Source organism: Oryctolagus cuniculus, chromosome 6 (genome assembly GCF_051225735.1).
Source record: "Oryctolagus cuniculus isolate XC-2025 breed Fujian yellow rabbit chromosome 6, ASM5122573v1, whole genome shotgun sequence".
In the NCBI taxonomy this organism is placed as follows: Eukaryota; Metazoa; Chordata; class Mammalia; order Lagomorpha; family Leporidae; genus Oryctolagus; species Oryctolagus cuniculus.
The window spans coordinates 125,836,629-125,860,363 of NC_142872.1; the positions used below are offsets into that span (position 1 = coordinate 125,836,629).

A 23,735-nucleotide genomic window follows, 5' to 3' on the forward strand; every position below is an offset into this window, starting at 1 on the left:
CCCAGCGCCATATTGTGGGAGAGCAGATGCATAGAATAAGTCTTAATTCCAGTAACTCAGTCTAGTCTGGTTTGCTCCCCACACAGAGGACCCATTTTGAAAATGGTTCCGTCACGTAGCTCCAGGTCGGAAGCCTCAGCTGCCTGCTGCAGGTGCTCTCAGTAGAACTGCTGGAGTATTCTCATGATGTGGCAGCTGGCTTCCCCCAGATCAAGTGACCCAAGACAAACATGGCAGGAGCCACAGTGCCTTTCATGCCCTGGTGTCAGAAGTCGTCCATTGTCATTTCTGTAATATCCTAATGGTGAAACAGGTCAGGTCTACTCAAAGCAGAGGGAACTGTCCATGCAAAGGCACAGATAACAAGAGGCGAGAGCATTGCATAAGGACCAGTGGTAGAATTTGTGCATTGAGGTAAGAAATGGGATCTATTGAAGGAAAATAAGTCTGCGGACAATGAAGATACAGCAGAAAAACCAGGACATATGTGATATTTTAAAAGTTTTAAAAGGAGAATGTAGAGGAATAGGATTATCAGTGTTGGGAAGGGATAGAATGAGATAAGAGCCACAAGGAGGTTACCACCATGTTTGGCAGTTGGGACTTGATTTTGACTGAAGGAAAGCACCTTCACTGAAGAGATGCAGTAGAAGAAGCCAGACTCTACGGCGAGTTGAGAAATGAGTGGGGAATGAGGACGTGGAGAGAATGAATATGATTTTTTATCTTAATTGGATACTAGCTCTAGCCAGTTGCAATGTCACAAAAAAGTTTTGAATGAAGTAAATTTAAACATGTTCTGATATAAGAACACGTACATAGCAGAAAGCTTGAATAGTGGCATAAAGAGGGGAAGGAGGAAAGACTCCAGATCGAGGGTAGAAGGATTGACTTTGGGTGGGAAGAGGTTCACACCAGGTATCTGTTACCACTTAATAAGCCACTCTGGAACTTGGTGCTTAAAAACCATTGAGGAGTTCATGCGACATAAAGGTGCACTCACTTGGAACTCCTTCTGCTGGTCTCACGGCAGCTGACTCAGCAGGCTGATGTGATGGGTCAGCTGGGGCGTGGGTGGTCTAGGATAGCCTCGCCCACATACTTGGTAGGTGGCAGACATTGGCCAGGTGCCATGGTTCCCTTCCTGTGGCCTCACCCTCAGGCTAGCCCAGGCCACTTCACAGAGCAGCAGAGACTTCAGGCCTCCTGAGTCTTGCTCAGAATTCACACGCTGTCACTTCTGCTGCATTTTATTTGTTAGAGCAGGTCGCAAGGTGAGCTCAGGGGGGTGGCACTGTGGCGCCGAGGGGTAAGCTGCTGCCTGCATCGCCAGCACCCCATAAGGGCACTGATTGGAGTCCCAGCTGCTCTACTTCCAATCCAGCTCTTTGCTAATGGCCTGGAAAAAGCACCGGAAGATGGCCCAAGTGCGTGGACCCCTGCACCCACGTGGGAGACCCTGAAGAAGCTTCTGGCTTCGACTTGGCCCAACCCCAGTCATTGTGGCCATTTGGGAAGTGAACCAGCAATAGAAAATTTCTCTCTCCCTCCCTCCCTCCCTCCCTTCCCACCCTCCCTCTCTCCTCCCCTCCCCCCCCCTCCTCCTACCCCCACTTTCTCTCTCCCGCTCCCCTCCTCCCCGTAACTCTTGTTTTTTTTTTTTTTTTTTAAATAAATAAAATAAATCTTTGAATAAAAGATTGGGTGAAATCCAAAGGGTAAGGGACTGGATTTTGATGAGAGCTGCTGATCAGAACTTGTGGCTATTTACAGTTTACCACAAGTGCCCTCCTAGCTCTGAGTCAGAAGGGAGAGAAGAAGCTAGGAGTGAACGTAGAAGAGATTGTAGTAGGTATTTGCTGAGAGTGAAGAAGAGAAGTAGGGATCTTTGATAATGTTTCCACAGTACCTAATCTTGCATCTTGCTCTTACAGACATACAAATATTTGCTGGATAAATAAATGTTGGGGTTTCTCATAGCTTCCCTGATATTTAAACCACAGGCACTATTCTCTGCATGTGCTATACACATACACACTCAAAGAGGCACATATCTCAAAATATATGTCTCAGTGCACTGTCAGTGCAATGCGACTCATAATTGAGAGTCCTGGTATCGTCTCCTTTGTTGTCCCCACAGCTGCTAATGAAAACACGACAGGAAAATGCTGCAGGGGTTACTGATGGCTGTGGAGTTAGTTCAGATGGAACCAGCTTTCCGGTCCACACATGTGCTCAGTGCTGCCACTTCTGTTTACCTTTGTGTTTATCCAATGGGAAGTCCTGGCTGTTACACACTGAAAGTCCATGGCACAGTTACTGCAGATTTTGTATGTAAGGTAGACTTCATTACAAGTGAAACTGGCCACATGCTCTCGCTTTTCCTAATCACAGAAATGGTTGCCTGGCAATCTGGGGTCTCTGCTGCTGCTGTTGTATGGGGCACAGCTGCCTGCAAGCAGCATTTCCACGCGGGAAGGAAGAAGGGTCTGCTGCCAGTGCTCCCCAGTGGCAGCAACAAAGTTCTTTTTATTGTTGCTGACGTTAAGATAGCTAAAATCAACCGTGAGGTAAACACTTCTTGGGACCATCTGGCAAGCGTTTTAATCCAAAATATTCTGTAAACAGTGGCTCCATTTGAGTACTCAGGAACTACTGTCCAGTCACCAGCAACTTCGTTTTTATTCAGTTTCAAGCAGGCTGTAAATTTAGAACCTTCCCTCATCTCTCTTAAAACGTTTTCAGTTTCGCTGGGGATTCCAGGAAATTTACATCCTCAGAGGAGCACACGGTGCCTGGCAAAGTCACCTGTAAAAGGAAATGGGACCCTAGTTTGGTCGTTTAGTATCTAACATGTAGAGCACATTTGGAATATCTTCATTTTCTGTCGGGAGATAGATTTAGTCCACCGAAATCAGAGCAGAAGTTTGGTATTGAGCTTTTTCCCTGTATGTTTCAAAGTTTCCTTGTAAAAACAGTTTGCAGTGTGACCTGTTTGAAGGCTTTTAAAGTCTTTCACAAGAAATGGCAACGACAGAACTGTGATAGGGCTTCTGGAGTTTTCAACGAACCTGCGTGAAAGAGGAGGATCTGGGATGGTTTCAGCAGCAAGGCACCCGAACGCCTGCCAGTGCTGCTAACGGTCTCTTGGCCCCTCCCCTGGCCATAAATTGTAAATATTGAAATACGGCTTTGGAGGAAAAATACACTGAAGATCCCTTCAAGCTTTTTATAAGACATTCAAAGTCTTTTCACAAGCCAGTGCTCTACAAATGTGAACTCTTTGTATCTAAACATAAAGGTCCTTTACTGAACTCATTTTAAATGTGAATTTTAAGACAGAGAGCTTTGAGGAAAGGAATGCAGCTGGACTGTTAAAACGCGGTGTTTTGCCATTTTTAAGTAATGGGAAATGCTGATTAAGAATGTTATAAACATTTCAGCATACATAATGTGATTGTCTTTAATCATAACCTATTACCACGAATCTGTGTAACCAAAGCATTAATTGAAAGACAATGGCATACCTCATACTGTGGCACTTTTTAATTATTTCCATGCTTTTAAATTATTTCCAGGATATTGAGGAGCTTATTATTTAAAGGTCAGCATAATGCCCAAGACATGGCCAAGCCCAGTGAGTGTCAGATGCATGGAATGTTGGATGACTTCATAGTTATGAAATTATTTCATTTCTCATGATAATTCCTGACTTGCCAAGTTAGTGAATTTGGAGAACTCTGAGAGCAGATTTTAAGATAAATTTGAAATAATCCATACTTTTGGAGTCAGGGACTTCCCTTCAGGCATTAGTTCATATTTGACTTGCTTGACTTACACTTGGGGATAAAATGAGTTAGGACAAGGTCTTAGATACCACATTCTCTCACTGGGAAAGAAAACCAACTTGCACAACTCTGGCTGGCTCATGTTTCTTGTTATACAGGCACTAAGAAGCAGCGGTTGCCATGAAATACTTTATTTAACCTTTACAAAAATGTTTTCTTAGTATGGCAAGGCAGTTTAGTTAAATGAAAATAAATAACTGTAAAAAAAAATCCAGGGTTTCTTTTATCCCATCTGTTGACTTCTTTTTCCTAATTAAAAATTAAGAGATATCAATTATAATTGTCTGTATTGCTGTGATGACTAAAACTAAATTTAACATCACGTAAAACCACTGATCTTTTCTTACGACACAATTGGCATGTCTTCTATTTTACATTAAACTAACTTTTGCTGAATGATGCATGCTACATTTGAGAACAATTTTAAAGAAGGTTTTTATTCAAACTTGGAGTAGATTTCTCTATTGTTTGTATTTAGCTGTAATTGATCTTCAAACAAACAAGCAAAACTCGACAATTGGACTCACAAACTCAGAGTATTTATCCAAATCTGAATGACTATCACATGGTCCCTCCACGTTTCTTATCTTACTGGCTTCCATTTCTCAGCTCACCTAAATTATTCTTTATTATTTCCATCCAACATGCTTTTAACTCTTCCAGTGAAGAATGGGGTCTAGCCAAGCACACCACAAAGCACCAATTACTATTCTATTAAAAGAGTGTGTCTACACAGTACCAAAATCTCCTGGCTACTAGTACAACTCAATTAAGCGATATCAGAGAAAGTTTTTACTTTGTAGTTTAAATTTATTCATTTTAAAATAAAATATGGATTCTGGCAGATTCTACAGATACACACATACACAGACATCTCCAAGTTTTACTTTTCAACCTGTTGTGGTGGTGTCAGCAATAAATAGTCTGAAAAACTGCCCCACCATTCTGAACTGAAGGCAGCTCAGGGTTTTTCAGTCATGTATCGTTTAACTATAGAGAAGCCCACACACCCTTTAGAAACTTGAAAACAATAATATGTGCAGTGTTAAAGTGACCTCTTTAAAACAAGGATATCTATCATTTCATGCTTTTTTTTTTACTGTGTACATTTATAATCTGATTTCATGATGAGAATGGTCAAAAAGTTATGCATAAAATTTAAAAACAAAATATTTCTAGTATATGAGACAACTTCTTTGTTGCAAAAATGTTTGAGACATAAGTTTACCCTAATTTAGATTCAGATAGTTTTTTAGCAAAGAGTACCCATGAAGCATCCCATTACTCTGTAACTAGTATAGAAATCAAGAGCACCACTACAATTCACCATGCTCCTCTTTAACAGTTTTCATAAGCCAGAGATTGAACAGAGACTAATCCCTGAACAGCAAAAACCTATAAACAAATTTTTGAATTTAGAGTTCTATTCATAGTCATTTTTTAAAAACTTTAAAGATTCTGTGGGTTAGTTATAGATATGAACATGTTGGAACGTGAATTAAGCCTTTTAAATAAGTAAATAAATCTTTTTAAAACTTAAATAGAAAGGGAATTTATTTTTATTTGAAATACAGGCTTTGTATATTTTTCTATTAAATGGTTTTCATTTTAATAACATTAATTTTATCTGATTATGAAATAATACATATTTGTGTAGAAAATTTAGAAATTATGTGAAAGCACACGAAACACACAGAGAAAGCACACTCAGACACATAACCCCACAACCTTAAGATAACCACTGTTAAAATTCTGGTGCATTTCTCACCTTTTTCTCCCTTAGAAATAAATATATTTCACCTAGCGGCACCGGCACACCGGGTTCTAGTCCCGATTAGGGTGCCGGATTCTGTCCCGGTTGCCCCTCTTCCAGGCCAGCTCTCTGCTGTGGCCAGGGAGTGCAGTGAAAGATGGCCCAGGTGCTTGGGCCCTGCACCCCATGGGAGACCAGGAAAAGCACCTGGCTCCTGGCTCCTGCCATCGGATCAGCGCGGTGCGCCGGCTGCAGCGGCGGCCATTGGAGGGTGAACCAACGGCAAAGGAAGACCTTTCTCTCTGTCTCTCTCTCTCACTGTCCACTCTGCCTGTCAAAAAATAAATAAATAAAAATAAATAAAAAAAAGAAATAAATATATTTTTCAGTTGTCCATTTTACACAAATGGGATACACCACTCATACTTTTGGTCATGTGGTGGGGTTTTGTTAGTTTTTTTTTTCCTGGTAATCTATTGTTAACTGATAGCAGTAACATCTTCATGCTGTTGGCTAAGAATAGAGGCTGTCTGTGTAAGCATGTGTTCAGATATGATATCTCGCCCTCCCCAGCTTTTGTGGCCCTGAAGAAGTCATTCAGCCACTCTGTCCCTCAATTTGTTTTTCATCTGTAAAATGGAACAGAAATACCTACTTTATACAATTGTTAAGAAATAAAATAATCTATAAAAAGAGGGGTAGGCATTTGGTACAATGATTAAGATGCCACTTGGAATGCCCACATTCCATATTGGAGTTCTGGGAGCCTAGCTTCACCTGGCCCAGCCCTGAATGTTGTAGGTATTTGAGAAGTGAACCAGTAATGGAATATGTTTCTTTCTCTCTCTCTCTCTCTCTCTCTCTCTCTCTCTCTCTCTGCCTTTCAAATAAAGAAAAATAAATAAAACCAATTGGCAAACCTTATTAAAAATATAAAGCACTTAGCCCAGTGCTTGGCATATAATTAGTGTCTAATAAATGCTAGATACTATTATTTTTACTATATATATTTTAAAATCTATTTGAAAAGCAAAGAGACACTGATAGATAGAGGTCTTCCATCTGTTGATTCACTCCCTAAATGCCACCACAACTGGGTCTGGCCCCGGAGCCTGGAACTGAATCCAGGTCTCCTGTGTGGGTGGCAGAGAACCAAGTACTTGAACCTGTCACCTGCTGCCTCCCAATGTATGTGGTAGCAAAAAGCTGGACTCAGAAGCAGAGCTGGGACTCAAACCCAGGCACTCCAGTATTGGCCGTGAGCATCCCAAGGAATGTCCTAACCATGGCATCAGACACCTGTAACTATTATACCTCATTTGGACAGTTTCCCAGTACTGCAAAATTTTCATTATTTAAAAAGTGTTAGAATGACCATACATCTAGATAAATCTTGGTATACATTTATAGTTATTACCCTAGTATAAATTATTTCATAGAATTGATAAGTCAATAAATATCTGGAACTAAGACTTTAGATACAAGAATTACCCTCCAACTACAATTTTCATTCCAACTAACATTTTATGAGTGTGTCAGGGTTCCAGAAGGTTGTTTTATGCTAATTGCACAGTACTCGTGACCTCGTGTGAATTCGGTGTTGACGGAAAGCGAACAAGCACCCTTACTTTCTGGAAGAGTCAGTTACCCAGCACTTGTACCATGACAGGGAAGCTCCCATGTTGCTTCTCCTTGAAGGACTCATTTGGAAGGGCAGTGTTCACTTACCTTTCCCATTTCCCTTTTTTTTTTTTTTTTTTTTTTTTTTTTTTGCTGCAGTAAACTGCATCAAAGAGTCCAAGTTAAACACTCCAAAATAATTCAGTTATATTTATTTCCACATAATCATTCTTTCTTAAGTGGCACACCGTATTGTATAAGCGTGAAAGGATATCTATAAAATCCTAACAGTTGCAGTATTGAATTATGGTGACACCAAATATTAGCCATTATCTAAACATTTTTCTGCTTGATATTTAGCATTATTTCAGATATTCTGAAGATCCTGAAATGCAGCTGCTTTGAAAAAACAATGAGCAATGTATTTCATTTTATTTATATTAATTTAATAGTGTGAAATATAGTATCAGTTCCACTTAGACACATGCAATACAAACAGGCAGTTGAACTTTGGTCAGTTTAATTTACTGTCCAGACATTATTTTGGATAAACGTGATTTTCTTTTTCCATTGTAACTTAATTTTCATTCCTTCTCATCTGTGTCATTTTGGGTCTACTTAATGTTTTACTACTCTAATGCCTGAATTGTGGATTTTAGTGATTACAGATTGATTTTCAGTCTAATCTCATATTGTCATCCATATAAGACAAACCTCCTGTGTTAGAAGATCACTCAGAATAGGAAACCTTGCTAAATATTTTGGTCAGATACTCTTTTTATAATACTATGATATGCACAGATACCACCTCTGAAGTTTTTTAATATTGGCTTTTGATTAATTTTCATTAATATCAAGATATTTACTTATTTGCAAATATTTATTGAATTTCTACTATGCAGTAGGCTCTTGGAATATAATGATGAGTTTAGAAGTTTAATAAGTGGTACATGTTTTAATATATGTTAACATATAATGTAAAATTAAGTATGTATCATTTATATTAATATGTGTAATCAGTGGTTTATTTCACTGGGGTTGTATGTAAATTTTTTAGAATTCCTAAAATGTCTACAGTGGATTCAATAGAGTGGGCAATTTTCTGTTTAGATTTTCATGTTCCTTTTAGAACATTACAAATTACGATGGGATAAATTACTATAAATGCAAAAAGCATACACAAGTGAATCTGAAGACAAATTTGTAAGTTGTGGTTATTGAGATAGAAAAACCTTTTTTTTTTTTTTTTTTTTTTTTTTGATAGGCAGAGTTAGAGGGAGAGAGAGAAACAGAGAGAAAGGTCCTCCCCTTACCGTTGGTTCACCCTCCAATGGCCGCTGCGGCCGGCGCGCTGCGGCCGGCACACCACGCGGATCCGAAGCCAGGAGCCAGGTGCTTCTCAGGGTCTCCCATGCAGATGCAGGGCCCAAGCACCTAGGCCATCCTCCACTGCACTCCCGGGCCACAGGGCCACAGCAGAGAGCTGGCCTGGAAGAGGGGCAACCGGGACAGAATCTGGCGCCCCGACCGGGACCAGAACCTGGTGTACCAGCGCTGCAGGCAGAGGATTAGCCTGTTGAGCCGCGGCGCCGGCCGAGGTAGAAAAATCTTGACAGTAGTTTCAAAATGAAGAGTGAAATAGGTAGTGTCACAGAAAATAATTTGATGCTTTCATCATGCACATTGTCATATCATGTAACTTTAAAACATTTAAATAACCATCCCTTTGTTTTACTTGATGTACTCTGTTTTCCTCTCATTTTTCTTTTCTCCTGAATATACTGATTCAGGAGTTCTCCCTGTGGAGCTAACTGTGGGTGGTCCTCAGAGCTGAGTCCCAACTCCCTAATCACTAATTCTTTTTTAAGTTTTACTTTGTGTAGAAAAAAAAAATGAGCTGAAAGCTGTATATGCTCCCAACTGAGGCCTTCCATGGAAAAGCTACCTACTTAGTCTGGCTGCTGGCACAGTACTGGGGGGTCTGCTGGAAACAAAACAGAAAATGTAGCCCCTTGGGACCACCCAAAGAGTGTGGCCACTGCACTACCTGCCTTATTGCTGAGTTTCACTTGTCATTGAAAAGTTTCAACAAGAGTGGTTCCTATTTGACTTTTCCTCCCTATGGAAAATATCAGACACCAGCTAAACAGGCAAAGCAAAAAAAAAAAAAAAAGAAAGAAAGAAAGAAAGAAAAGAAGCCTAGATTGATGGGAAGATAGTGAAGAAAGTAAGTCAATAAGGGAAATTCTAAAAAAAAAAAAAAAAAAGGTGAAAAAAATGTCCAAACTAATAATAGCACATAAAAATACCTTGGACATCAGGCCACAGTGATAAGCCCAAGACTTTCCCTTCACCCATATTGCCATCCCACATTGCCTCTCACCCTGCCTATTGCAATTTTCCTACATCTCTTACTCTTCCATCAACACATTATTCACTCTACAGAAGGCTTCAGACTACACACCAATTCCTAACAAGAGCACACACACCTTGGTGTGGACAACAAGTGCCTATTTCTTTTTTCCCATGCTCCCATCTCTCCCACGTGTGAGCCTCTTAATTTGGCTCCAAGCATGGCTTCTGTCTCCACATCTCAGATCTCCTCTTTGGCCCCAGAGTGAACTGTCATCTACTGCAGTTGAAATCCCACCCAAACTGAGACCCAGCTGTTCCTAAATAGCCCTCTTGGCCAGCCCTTCCCTGTGAGGACTACTGTAGCAGTTCGAACCTATCCTCCTGTCTCTTGTTCAATTTCCTTGTTGTGTTGTCCCTCTAAGATTCTAAGTTCCTTGTAGGGCAAAGAGTACATCTCTTCCTGCTTGCTTCCTCCTCAGTGCCTACCTTAATGCCTTCATTAAAATGCTTGAATAGTGAAAATATATTCAATGAATGGTTGAAATAAATCTTATTAGAATCAGGTAGTCAACACAAATTTTATGTTTTGTTCCTTCTGGAGAGAAATAAAAATAGATATGAGCTTTTGTTATTAAAAGGAGACTTCCAGCACCTAAAGCAGTGAAGTTTTAGTCGGTGAGTGCAATAACAACAAAACTCCCCCACCTCCTGCCCCAGCTTGGTGTCTGTGGCTGTCTGAGTACTGTCGTGCAGTGCCCAATGCCGGTGTCAGAGGGCCCAGGCGCTGGTGATGCCACCATGGGAAGGAAGACTAAGGTCCCCTGGGCCTCCTGAATTCCTTTTTGGAGATTTCACTCATAAAAAAGAGTGCTGGGATGAGCATTTGGCGCAGCAGTTAAGATGCCACTTGGGATGCCTGTATCCCCTGTCGGAGTGTCTGTATCCATCTGCAGTCCTAGCTCCACGTCCCATGCCAATTGCCTGCTAATGCCCACCCTGGGAGGCAGAAGATGATGGCTCAAAGTACCTACTTGGGTCCCTGCCACCCACCAGGGAGACTGTGAGTGGCCCAGCCCTGTCTGCTGTGGGCATTTAGGGAGTGAACCAGCAGACGTAAGAGACATTCATTCTCTCCCGACCCCAGTCATGTTGCCTTTTCAAATAAATAAATGAAATTAAAGATCAAAAGGATGAAAATAACCAAATAATTTTTAAAGAGTGGATTCCTTTCCTAATAAATTAGATACATCTACTTGCCAGTGATATTTAGATTTTTTTTAGACGTACACCAGACATTACAAATATTCCATTGATGAGGCATGTGGGGAGAAGTGTTATAAAATATTTTTCTCCCACTTAGCTTTTCTGTGTGAACTATATCCAAATGTATCTCAATTTTCATAATTCAAAGAAAATATCTGTGCCAGCATTCTGAGAATAAATAGCTGCCAAGCAAAACCTGACAGCATAGTCCTTGGTGACATCGTTTAAGGCTGTCTACACAGAGTGAAGCGCTATCTAAAACTGAGCTCGTATGCAAATAGGCACACTCATGGATTAAAATTAAATTGTGTATATTAAAAGTGTCTCAAGGGTCCATGGAATGATCAGGAAAAATATAGCTGAGCTTGACCTGAAGTACCTTTCCTCATGGTTTTTTTGTCTTTTCCAGCTACTAGTCCCTCCAAAGAAAACAACTGTCTTGTTTCTTTTAGTTTGCTGTGTGCCCTGAGTTTTATTCCCAGTTGCTGCTATAAAAAACTGAAGTGGTTCCAAACAGTACTATTGTTTTTTCTTTTTTTCTTTTCTTCCTGTAACTCATATTTAAACATCAAAGATACTCTGGTACTTTTATGTTGTAAAGTGTATGTAAGACCCTATTTTCCCTAAAGGTATTTGCTGCCCAAGATTTTTTTTTCCCTCCGCTGTTAACCTTCTCTGTTAGAAGTCTTTTGACTGGTAGCCTTTTGATTTCACAGCATCACTGGCAGTCTGTGGAGGCTGATTTTGAGTGGGAGCACAGCAAAAGCCAGGAGGTAGTTGGGAGATTTAAAAAACACGTTAATCATGTATTTAAAGAAACAAGCAAAAAAAGCCCTACTTTAGTTATGCATCAAAAATCATGTTGCAATGGCCAGTGACCTTGGGAAATTTTAACCCTGAAGCATGTTATCAGGGCACCTCATATGGTTGGCACTAGAAATAATCTGCTTCCATCAAGACTCTTCTGATAATGGCAACTGCCGGGTAAATCCTGTATATTTGTGATGATAACTCTTAGAGGATGTTTTCAACCTTTTATTGACTGTTCATTGAGAATGTTTTATGAGATTCTCCTTTAGTTAGCTCTGTTAAAAAATAAGAGGAGTAGTCATTTAGCCTAGCACTTAAGATGCCAATTAAGAAAAGAAAAGGAAAAAAAAAAAAAAAAGATGCCAATTGAGACAACTGCATCCCGTATCAGGGTTCCTGAACTCAAGTCCCAGTTCCACTCCAGTTCTGGCTTCTCACTAATGTACACCCTGGGAAGCAGTAAGTGATGGCTCAAGTTTTTGGGTCCTGCCACCCATATGGGAGATGGGAATTGAGTTCCCTGCCTGGCCTGGCCCCAGCATTAAGGGAGTGAGCCAGTGGGTTCTCTCTCTCTCTCTCTCACTACCCCCTGCCTCTCAAATAAAATAAAGTAAATAAAAGATATCCTAAAGAAATGCTGATTACTATATTTTTTTTTCCAGATATCCATGTAAAAATTTATTTATTTATTTGAAAGGCAGAGCAACAGAGAGAGGGAGAGGGAGAAAAAGAGACATCTCCTATCCTCTGGTTCAATCCCCAAATGACCACGATAGCCAAGTGTGGGTCAGACTGTATCCAGGAGTCAGTAACTCCATCCCAATCTCCCGCAGAGATAACAGGAGGCCAGTACTTGAGCCACCATCTGCTACTTTCATGGGCACATTAGTAGGGAACAGGACCAGAAGCAGAGCACCGAAGACTTGGACCTGGAGCTCTGGTGTAGGATGACAGTGCCACGAGCCTCAACCCTCTGCAATGCTGTGCCACAATGCTAGTCCCTTAAACTGATGCCTATTTGTTTTTAGCTGTTGTTAGCGGGTAGGAATAGAAATAAGAAATAATTGAATGACCACAAAAGAAATCAATACTGTATGACTAAATATAAAAATTAATCAGGAGACCCAGTTGTTAAAAGTTACAATAAAAATAAGAGCAAAGACTTTTATCTTACATTGAAAATGTTGAAGGTATTTCTAATTTGATATATGTGATCTCATAAAGAGAGTATATTAAATGAACCACGTCTTCAAATTGCTATTTTGTTCTTTATCAAAAGAAAAAATAGGGAATGGCAATTTAGGATAAAAAAAATGCCATAAACCAAATTTAGCTTTAATTACTGTCTAGCCATAAGAAGGAATAAACTATCAGCCAAGACCAAGGTTCTTTGATCTCACATTTCAACCTTCTTGTCCTCCAGATGAATGAAATGGTCTTTTCTCAAATGTTCAACAGGCCTTTTACCATTTGATAGGACAATTATTTTTAAGAAGGTTTAAAATGTGATCTGGAAAACCACATTGACTCTCCGTGGCATATTTGCTATTCTTAGCCTAGTGGAATAAGCTGGAAGTGGATGAATAATGCAGGTTAGAAAGAAAACAGATGCTAAATATTACAAATAGAAAGGTTTCCAGCAATGAGACTTTCATTTTAGGACTAGATTTTTGTTGGCACGTTTGGCATTATGACGATTATTATTTTTCTATCCAGCTGCTGCACATCTGTATTGAAGGTTGGGGCAACTGGCGATGGTCAGAGCCCTTCAGTGTGGACCATGCCGGAACTTTTATTAGAACAATTCAGTACAAGGGCCGAACCGCTTCACTCATCATCAAGGTTCAGCAACTCACTGCAGTGCAAAAACAGGTGAGTGTCTTCCTGTTCATGACTCAGACAACTCAGAGTTGCTTGAAGGAATGGAGATGACACGTAAGTGAAAATAACTAACCATGAAAAGCCACAGTGGCCATGCTGCCTCCTACCACCTTGCAGGTCTGTTGCTTGCTAACGTCTGGTTGATGATCCTGATAATCATGCTGAAGATGGCTTCAAACCCTTTGTCCCATGTCTTTTACAAGAGCTGCTAACGAGCAGTAAAATTTACTGATTTTAGTTTCACCTCTTCTCCCTGTCATCACCTACCTTCTGGGAGAGGTGCTAATGAGCTGTGAAACAGCCAAAAAGGTCTTCCCTGAGAAGGAAGAGAAGTGAAGGGTAGCAAGGACCCTGCTAGTCCGCCAGTGGAGAAGCAGGAGTTGGTGCTGCCGCCTGGGAGATGGTCGGTGTGGAAGGGCTGTGATAGCTCCCCATGACGGGGCGGGGTCTCCAGCAAGCCCTGCTTTGCCTAGAAGTTAATATTAACTGCAGTAAAACTCCACTGCACTCTAACTCTTGGCATATAAAACCTCAGCTCTCAGCACATATTTTTAACGTATTTTATAAAACTTCCTTTTGGCTGTTTTTGAAGTTCTAAGACTGCAAAAGGGAAAAAAAATGTCTGACACTTTTTTTGTGTTCTTAAGATGTGAAAATGTGGTTTCTAAAAGATGTTTTTCAAGCGTAGAGCATATGACAAGAGTAGAAAGAAAAAAAAAGGAAGTATTAAAATCTGAAAACTGGCTTCATGGCACACATAATAACTGGATTTGTCATAAGAGTTTTAACATATACATCTGCATCTGGATTCTCACAGTCTATCCCAAGCTTATGTGAGCCGAGGACACGCTACAAACAGCACTCAGAAGGGGAGCTTCCCTGACGGAGCAGCAGGGGCTGGTCTTTTGCTCTGTGCCAGGAATAAGCAGGAAGCAGCAAGATGAAGAGTAGGACCTGTACCATACGTTCTTGATCTGCAGCTAATCAGGGGGCTGATTTCACGTTCTCCTGGTGGACAGCAGAAAGGAAAAGAGAGCTGTAGCAGAGAATTCTCCGAAAAACAGCGTGTGAGGGATTCTTCTCAGTTAGCTGATCAGTCATCAGAATCGTTACTGATTACCTAACAAGGTCGATATGGGAGACACCAAATAGGTGACACAATCTTTGCTCTTAAATCACAGATGTATATAAACCCAACAGTACATACAAGTGATAATGTGAAGGGAACTTACAGGTGATTATAAAGTAAATTCAAAATATGTTATTGTGGGGCTGGCATTGTGGTGTAATGGGTAAAGCCACCGCCTGTGACACCAGCATCCCTATGGATGATGTCCCAGCTGCTCCCCTTCTGATCCAGCTCCCTACTAATGTGCCTGGGAAAACAATAGAGGATGGCCCAAGTGCTCAGACCCCCGCACTCATATAAGGAGACCCAGAAGAAGCTCCTAGCTCCTGGCTTTGGACTGGCCCAGCTCCAACTGTTATGGCCAGTTGGGGAGTAAACCAGTGGATGGAAGACTCTCTCCCTCTCTCCCTCTCTCCCTCTCTCCCTCTCTCCCTCTCTCCCTCTCTCCCTCTCTCCCTCTCTCCCTCTCTCTCTCTCTCTCACACACACACACACACCTGCGCATGCACGCGCACACAGTCTCTCTCTCTCTCACTCACTCACTCACTCTTACTATGCCTTTCAAAGAAATAAATACATGTTTAAAAAAATTAAAAAAGGAAGGAGAGGGGAGGAAGATATCATTCCTAGAGCTGTATCTGAACTGCATAAAATCTGTTCTCCTTATATTAATAAAAATAAGAATAATTGTATCTGTGAGAAAAAAAGGTAAGACTTGAGCTAGGCTTTGAAGAATATGTAGTGTTTGAATTAAGAGAGAGCATTCCAAGTAGACGGTATTACATAAACAAAGGCACAAAAACGGGACAGAAGAGTCTCATCACAGGACTCAGGAGGGACCAGCCTGAGTGTGAGCTTTGACCTAGAGTCAGGAGAGCAAGAAGTCACTAACCCCACCTTCCCTTAGGGCTCCCTGTGTGGCTGTGCTTTCACTAAATATCTATGCAGTAAATACAGATCAGTTTCCTGATTCTGTCATTCATGGTCCCTCCGAAATGCCTTACCCACCTTCCCTTTCACTAGCATGTCAGAAACGGTGCTTCAGCCTCTGTTTGAAGAGTTCAGATGACAAGAGGCACGCAGCCCCCTTTCCCTGGCCAGTCACCACCAAAATCTTGTACCCTACTGCCAGCTTGTACCGTGGTCCAGGACTATGAGACGTACACGACAACTTGTTGTGAGGACTCCACAGTCACGCTCCTAACAGCCCTTCAGCGCATGCGGGGAGCCGCTATGTTTCCTGATAGTATCCCACTCCCTAGACCGTGGTTCACAAACGTGGAGGATGCGTCGGAATTCTCAAAGGGACGTGTTCACACACGATCGCTAGGCCCACCCCCAGACCTTCAGATTCAGTTAGGTCTTGTGTGTCCTGAGAATCTGCAATTCTGGCAGTTTCCCGGTGATGCTGATGCTGCTGGTGTAGGGGCTGCACTTTGAGACCATCACTCTGATCCAGTTTCCAAATTTGTTCAGCTCTTTTGCGTGTGGTCGCTAGGACACATAGCAGTGGTAAAATGTCAGTGTTCTCCTGTGACAAATGCTTTTAATGCTATGTCATGGTAGTTAAGATCATAAGCAACCTGGCTGTATCCCTTTTATAGCCGTGTGATTTCCAGCAAATTATTTAACCCCTTTGCAAATGAATTTCCTTATCAGTAAAATGAGGATAGTAATACTGCCTTTTTACAGAAGTTAGCACAAGGATTAAATGAGTTTGTATATACAGAGCATTTACAACATACCTGGCTCACTGTCATAGCCCCATAAACTTTAGTTACAAAAATGATAATACAGTATTCTCAGGCATGAATAACACTGGTTGGACTCTGTTGTATTATTACAATAGTGTCTTGTTCTTGCATGGGTAATATGTAGATTCAAGGAATGACATTAACTTTCAGTGATAAATTAACATGTGGAATACTCTTGCATAGATATGACACAGTGCAGATGTCAAAAAAGTTGGTCATTTAAAAATTACATTCTAAAGGCGGGCGCCGTGGCTCACTAGGCTAATCCTCCGCCTTGCGGCGCCGGCACACCGGGTTCTAGTCCCGGTCGGGGCGCTGGATTCTGTCCCGGTTGCCCCTCTTCCAGGCCAGCCCTCTGCTGTGGCCAGGGAGTGCAGTGGAGGATGGCCCAGGTGCTTGGGCCCTGCACCCCATGGGAGACCAGGAAAAGCACCTGGTTCCTGGCTCCTGCCATCGGATCAGCGCGGTGCGCCGGCCGCAGCGCGCCAGCCGCGGCGGCCATTGGAGGGTGAACCAACGGCAAAGGAAGACCTTTCTCTCTGTCTCTCTCTCTCACTGTCCACTCTGCCTGTCAAAAAAAAAAAAAAAAATACATTCTAAAACATTCATACAAAGCATTTCCCTCTTTCTTCTCTCTCTCTCTCTCTCTTTCTCACTCACTCTCTCTCTCTCACTCACTCTCTCTCATATATACACACACACACACCTGCATGCAAAAATTTGAATTGTCTTTTTCAATTGAATTTCATTTTTTTTTTTTTTTTGGTCAGGGTAGTTTAGTGTTCAGATTAGCTCTAGTTAAAGTACATCAGAGACATAGGATTTCCTCAGTTGGCAAGGCTAGGAAGGAAGAAAGGAACCAAGCTTCAGAAGAACTTCATGGACCTTTGCCTACCTCACTTCTTGGCTGCCTTCCTTCTACCCCACCTGGGCCTGGAAATTTATAATAAACCACAGCTGCCTAATTACCAAGGCCCATTTGGGCAGGAGAGTGCGCGCAGATCCCTGATGTACCTTAACCACATTAATATGCCCCTGGATAATGGAGAAGGCTAAAGCTCTTTTTAACTTGATGTTTAGTTATCTCTACTCTGCCTTTCCTATACTCCTCTCATTTCCCCAAGTAAATGAAAATGGACCACATGTAAAATTTCTCTGGAACTTTGGACATTATAAAACTACTCATATACACATATTTGCTTCTGTGTTTTCCGTCTTTCCTTGAGGAAAACATTACCACTCTCAAAACTTAAATGTAGTTAGATAAATGTGTATATTTGTTTCTTTGTACATGCACTTTTAATCATGGTTAGGATATCATTTTCCAGTGCATCTGGTGCTCTGGAGTTGTTATTTAACATCACTATTCTTCTTGGCACTGATCTAATAGGAGTTCTGAAACCTGCTAAGTAAAATCATATGTGGAAATCTTCAGTACACATCTTGGTGGCTTTGGGGAGAAAGGAGAATTAGTGTGAAAGCTGGAAATGTGTATTAAAGAGAAATCCTACATTTTAAAAAATTAAGTCGCTGTCTTCAGCTGATAAATTAATCTTGAAATTCTGGCTATACTTTTCAAAATAAAGGCCTTGTAAGTTTTGCTACTTTGAAGAAAAGCAGATTTGGCTCCCCGAAACCCCGGCTGGAGCAGCACTCTGGTGAGCGGCCATTTTGGATCCCCCTTCATCTAAATGGCCTTCCCTCCCTGCCCACTTGGAAGGATTCTCTTTTTTATCAAATTTGAAAGCTTATTTAATGGGCTTTTTAGTAGAAAATGAAACTGTAACAACCCACCAAGAGGATCTTTGTCTTTAAACAAAGCAAGTCCCAGATGGTGGCCGGGGTTCTGTGGTTCCTAGGAGAGACAGCAAAATTGTCTTCCAAATCTCCAGGGCTCCAGAGGTTCTGAAGCAAGGGCCATGTGCCTACCTTGGCAGGCCTGGGCACATCAGGAGTAGGAGCAGAGTTCAGTACTGCCTTGGAGTTTTCAAGTGTTTCTTTAAATTTAGGTGATGTTCTGGCATCAGACTTCCCAGGAGTGTCAGGTAACCCCTAGCACACGCTGAAGAAAGCATGCCTGCTGATTTAACACTCGTGAGTCTATGGCTTTTGTGGCTTGTTACTGTGAAAGCATAGTTTCCAAGGATTATAATGCTATAGGCTGGCACCGCGGCTCAATAGGCTAATCCTCCACCTGCTGCGCCAGCACACCGGGTTCATCCCAGTCGGGATGCCGGATTCTGTCCCAGTTGCTCCTCTTCCAGGCCAGCTCTCTGCTATGGCCCGGGAGTGCAGTGGAGGATGGCCCAAGTGCTTTGGCCCTGCACCCGCACGGGAGACCAGGAGAAGACGCCTGGCTCCTGGCTTCGGATCAGTGCAGCGTGCCTGCCGCGGTGGCCATTGGGGGATGAACCAACGGTAAAGGAAGACCTTTCTCTCTGTCTGTTGTCCACTCTGCCTGTAAAAAAAAAAAAAAAAAAAAAAAAAGGATTATAATGCTACAGTATGTGGGGGACTTATGGCAGTCAGGCACAGTTGGTTTAAAGACATGCCCCTTCTAAAGAAAATTCAAATGAATAAACAGATAGCTGGAAAACAAATGTTTAAGAAAATGATAAATCTCACCCTTCTAATAATGCAAGTGACAACAACAATAATATCAAATTTTTGATTTATCAATCTAGCAGGTTTATTTTGGGTAACTAATAGTTCATTCATGTTTGTGTAAATGATAGTTCATTTAAAACAATGATTATAGAGAATCCTTAATGCTTCAGTTAGGATGCTTTCACCTGAAGTTATGAAATATGTATTTTAATTTTTATAGCAAGTTAATGAGACACACACTATTCTAAGTCCTTTTAAAGCTTGATTGTTCGGCCAGCACCGCGGCTCACTAGGCTAATCCTCCGCCTTGCGGCGCCGGCACACCGGGTTTTAGTCCCGGTCGGGGCGCCGGATTCTGTCCCGGTTGCTCCTCTTCCAGGCCAGCTCTCTGCTGTGGCCCAGGAAGGCAGTGGAGGATGGCCCAAGTCCTTGGGCCCTGCACCCCATGGGAGACCAGGATAAGTACCTGGCTCCTGCTATCAGATCAGCGCGATGCGCCGGCCGCGGCAGCCATTGGAGGGTGAACCAATGGCAAAGGAAGACCTTTCTCTCTGTCTCTCTCTCTCTCACTGTCCACTCTGCCTGTCAAAAAAAAAAAAAAAAAAAAAAAAAAAGCTTGATTGTTTCATGTAACAAGAAAAAAATGCTTGCGGGTTCTGTGTTGGTTAATTGAGCAACTCATGCTGTGACTGCTCCTCTTCCATGCTTTGGTTGTGCCTCCTGGTCGCAAGATGGTTGCAAAAGCAGCATGCCTCCTTTCATAGCTCCTTCTATGATGGGAAAGCAAGACTTTCTGTTTTCAAAGTGTCTCCCTAGAGCATTTTACCAGTCTCCCCTGTTTATGTTATTAGCCAAAACAGAGTCCCACCCTAAACCAATTATGGGGCAAGAGAGCATGGAAGTACCAGAAGCTTCTTGTTACAGTTATGCTGCAGCATGTGGGGACAATGCAGATGGCCGCCTACCCCGAGGGCTTTGCTGTCTTTTGATATCTAAACCAAAGCAGGGTTTTTAACCTCGAGGGAAAAGGCAGGACCAGCTATTGGGAAGGGAATCAGTGGTGTCTGCCGTAGTAATGTCATAATGGGCAGCCTTTATTCTCTTTTTGCCTTTTCTAAGTTCTCTTAATGAGTAGGTTTTAGTTTTAAGAGTAACAGACTATCAGGGTGTTTATCAACACAGACTCAACCAGGCTGGATAAGAGCAGGCAAGTTATTCAATACCTCTGTGCTGACATTTTCTCCTTATTAAATGGGAAGACATAGTAGCACCTACCAAAGGTTGCTGGAAGGATAAGGGAGTTCATTTGTGAAAATGCTTTGTATGAATTAGGTTTCTCCAGAGAAACAGAACCAGTAGTGGGGGAGGGGTGAAAAGGGAGAGAGAGGATATGATTGATTGATTGATTGATTATAAATTAGCTCACATGATTGTAGACACAGGGATGTCCCCACACCTATAGTCAGCAATCTAGAAAGCCAGTGTATATTTCCACTCTGAGTCCAAAGGCCTAAGAACCAAGAGAGACCGTGGTGTAAGTTCCAGTTCAGAAGCCAACAAATTCAAGACCTGAGAAGAAGCATTGTTTCAGTCGAAGTGTGAAGGCTGAAAGGGACCAGTGTCCCAGCTCAAGCAGTCAGGCAGAATGAGTTCCCTCGTCCTCAGCCGTGATGTGATCGGATGCTGCACATCCACATTGCAGAGGGTGGCCCGCTTGACTCAGTCCACCAGTGAGAAAGTTCATCTCATCCAGAAAACCCATTACAGACACATTTGCAACAATGTTTGACTAAATGCCTGGGCACCCGGTGGCCCAGTGAAGGTGACATATTAAAACTAACCATGCCGTGTGTGTGTGTGTGTGTGTGTGTATTCTTGTTATTTGATAAGCTGAAAAGATATTACAAATAGGAAATCTAATATGTAAAAGTCCCATTTTCTGAAATCATAGTGAATATTCATATTACACAAGGATTCTTTCTAAAAGTATTCCAGGCATAAGTGTAAATTTTGCATTATCTTTTCCATTTCAACCACTTTAAGAAACATTTCTTTGGGCAGCTCTTGTGGTATAACCAGTAAAGCCTCTGCCTGCAACACTGGCATACTGTATGGGTGCCGGTTTGAGTCCCAGCTGCCCAGCTGCTCCACGTCCCATCCGGCTCCCTGCTAATGCACCCGAGAAATCAATGGAAGATGGCCCAAGTGCTTGGGCTCCTATACCCACGTGGGAGATGAAGAAGAAGCTACTGGCTCCTGGCCCAGCCCTGGCCATTGCAGCCATTTGGGAAGTGAACCAGCAGATGGAAGACTTGTCTCTCTCTCTGGCTCTACCTCTCTCTTTAACTCTGCCTTTCAAATAAATGAAATAATTCTTTTTAAAAAAAGGAAATATTTCTTAATACCTACTGTGAAGCATAGTCAGGTGCCAAATCATGTAATCCATGGGATTAGTGGATAATTCTGTGTGTTTTATAAAGATACTTATACAATATAGTAAAAACCTGAATAATATAAAATTATGTACCTGAGTTAAAGATTGTATCACCAGTTTATACAGAGATCTCTTACTGAATAAGGATGCAGTAAACCCTGGAAAATTAGCTTCCAGAAATAATCACAATTGCCTTCTGAGTTACAGAGCTAACTGCTCAGTCACCATCCTTTCCAACTTCAATATTACATAACAGGGCTAACCATCACCCACCTTCCAGTCAGTCATTTCTCTGATTGCCTCAGTAGAACTGCTCTCTCCTGACCTATCTTCACACCCCCTCGCCCTTCTGGCACCTTCTCTTCTCACGGAGTCTGTCCTCTCCCCTCGGCCCCCAGTACTGGTAGTTTGCAGCCTTGTGCTTCCGCCCTCTCCTCCAGGTAGGCTGTTTCTGCTTTGCAGATTGGCCAGGCTTTCATCACCCAAGTCCTTATCTGCAACTGCAGGATCCCTCTCAAGCCCCCGGCCGATCCTGCATACCTGTCCTTTAAATGCTCACGTACTCAATGTGACCAAATCAAAGCCGGGCTTTCCTTCAAGTCTCTTTTTCTTTTTACGCTATCTAAGCTAATGACTTCATTTTTTTTTTCCATTAACATCAACATAGCTTATGTAAATGATTGCCTAGTTCCAATTAATGAAGACTGGAATAATGAAGTCTTATGTATTAATTTGTTGTCTTTTAGATTATCATCTGTGGGAGACAGATCATCTGTAGTTACTTGTCTCAAAGCATAGAACTGAAAGTCGTTCAGCATTACATCGCTCAAGATGGCCAGGCTGTGGTTCGAGAACATTTTGACTGCCTCATGGCCAAGCAGAAGCTGCCGTCCTATGTCCTGGAAAACAGCGAGCTGACAGAGCTATGTGTGAAGGCCAAAGGAGATGAGGACTGGTCAAGGGACGTGTGCCTGGAATCCAAAGCCCCTGAGGATAGTATTGTCATTCAGGTAAGAGAAGTTGTACCGAACAGAGTGGAACAGCTTCAGAGCTGAAACTTTCCCAGGATGCCTTTACTTGCGATAGCGCTTTCAGTTCATTGTTAAAATGGTACATAGAAAAGGTTGGAGGGCTGAAATGACATCAGAAGGCTTGAATAGAACTCCTCAAACTGCCCCCCCCCACAACAAGCACTCCTGTAAGTTCCAGTATTCTCGCAGCTCCTTAGACAGATCCCTTCATCCTTACGGGAAGATTTGGCTTCACCAACTCACTGCACATTCTCTTTATGTCATAACGAAGTCTGTTTTTGCTTAATTGTCCTTTCTTTAATGGATTTTGTCTATACCTTTACATTTTTCCTATCTTCCAAACTGATACTGTACGTGGACCTTATGCTGATTAAGTAGTGGGTTGTTTGGTGCGTAACAGAGCGCTCTGCTCTCTCATATGCAGGTGCCATCTTCAAACGGCTCCATTATTTATGTGTGGTGCACAGTTTTGACTTTAGAACCCAACTCTCAAGTACAGCAACGAATGGTGAGTGCTCTCCCAACCCTAAAATACGGTATATGACCCTGACCTTTCCTGTTCTGAAATAAATTAAGGTCAGAGTGACCCAGGGAGGAGATTTATTACAAGTGCGTTTCAGCATCAAACAGCTGGAATACTGCAGCAAAGCAAATATGAAAGTTGTTCTGGCCTTTTATTTTTATAGATTGTGTTCAGCCCTCTGTTTATCATGAGGAGTCATCTTCCAGACCCCATTATCATACATTTGGAGAAAAGGAGTTTGGGGTTGAGCGAATCACAAGTTATTCCAGGAAAGGGCCAGGAAAAAACACTGCAGAATATAGAACCTGACCTCGTGCACCACCTGACATTCCAAGCAAGGTATTAGAAGTATCCTTTCCCTTTTCCCAAGAGAAATTCAGCAGAAACGGAACCGTGCACTGCTGGGGAGGGGAAGCACACGCGGGGTTGTATGTGTGTTATCTGATGAGAATGTGATTTTAAAATCGCTTTGCCTAGTGTTCTCTTATCCTCTTTTGTAGTTTTAGATAAAATTCAGACTTGCAGATTACACTTGGAAATAAATGAAAGGTAATTGGGAAATTTAGATTTAGAATTAGATGTAAATGATTTCTGAAGTGAAAAAAGAGATGCCTAGAGATCTCACCCGTGTTGGAGGCCAGGGGGCAGGATGAGAAAGAGGAAAAACTCGGACTCAGATCCTCTCAAAGCTGTGTACTAAGTTCCTAAATTGCCCAAAATTGACTCA

General features: G+C 42.0%; 1 protein-coding gene across 20 annotated transcripts in view; it reads left to right on the forward strand.

The window, feature by feature from the left end:
- The window catches only part of VPS13B (vacuolar protein sorting 13 homolog B), a 779,033-nt gene that overhangs the window by 705,446 nt on the left and 49,852 nt on the right, over nucleotides 1–23,735 (forward strand). For all 20 annotated transcript variants that reach the window (XM_089336373.1, XM_089336374.1, XM_051844658.3 and 17 more), the window contains 4 exons: nucleotides 13,366–13,521; nucleotides 22,201–22,464; nucleotides 22,910–22,993; nucleotides 23,172–23,347. In XM_089336373.1, coding sequence (XP_089192499.1) covers nucleotides 13,366–13,521; nucleotides 22,201–22,464; nucleotides 22,910–22,993; nucleotides 23,172–23,347 — 680 coding nt within the window. The remainder of the gene's footprint in view (nucleotides 1–13,365; nucleotides 13,522–22,200; nucleotides 22,465–22,909; nucleotides 22,994–23,171; nucleotides 23,348–23,735) is intronic.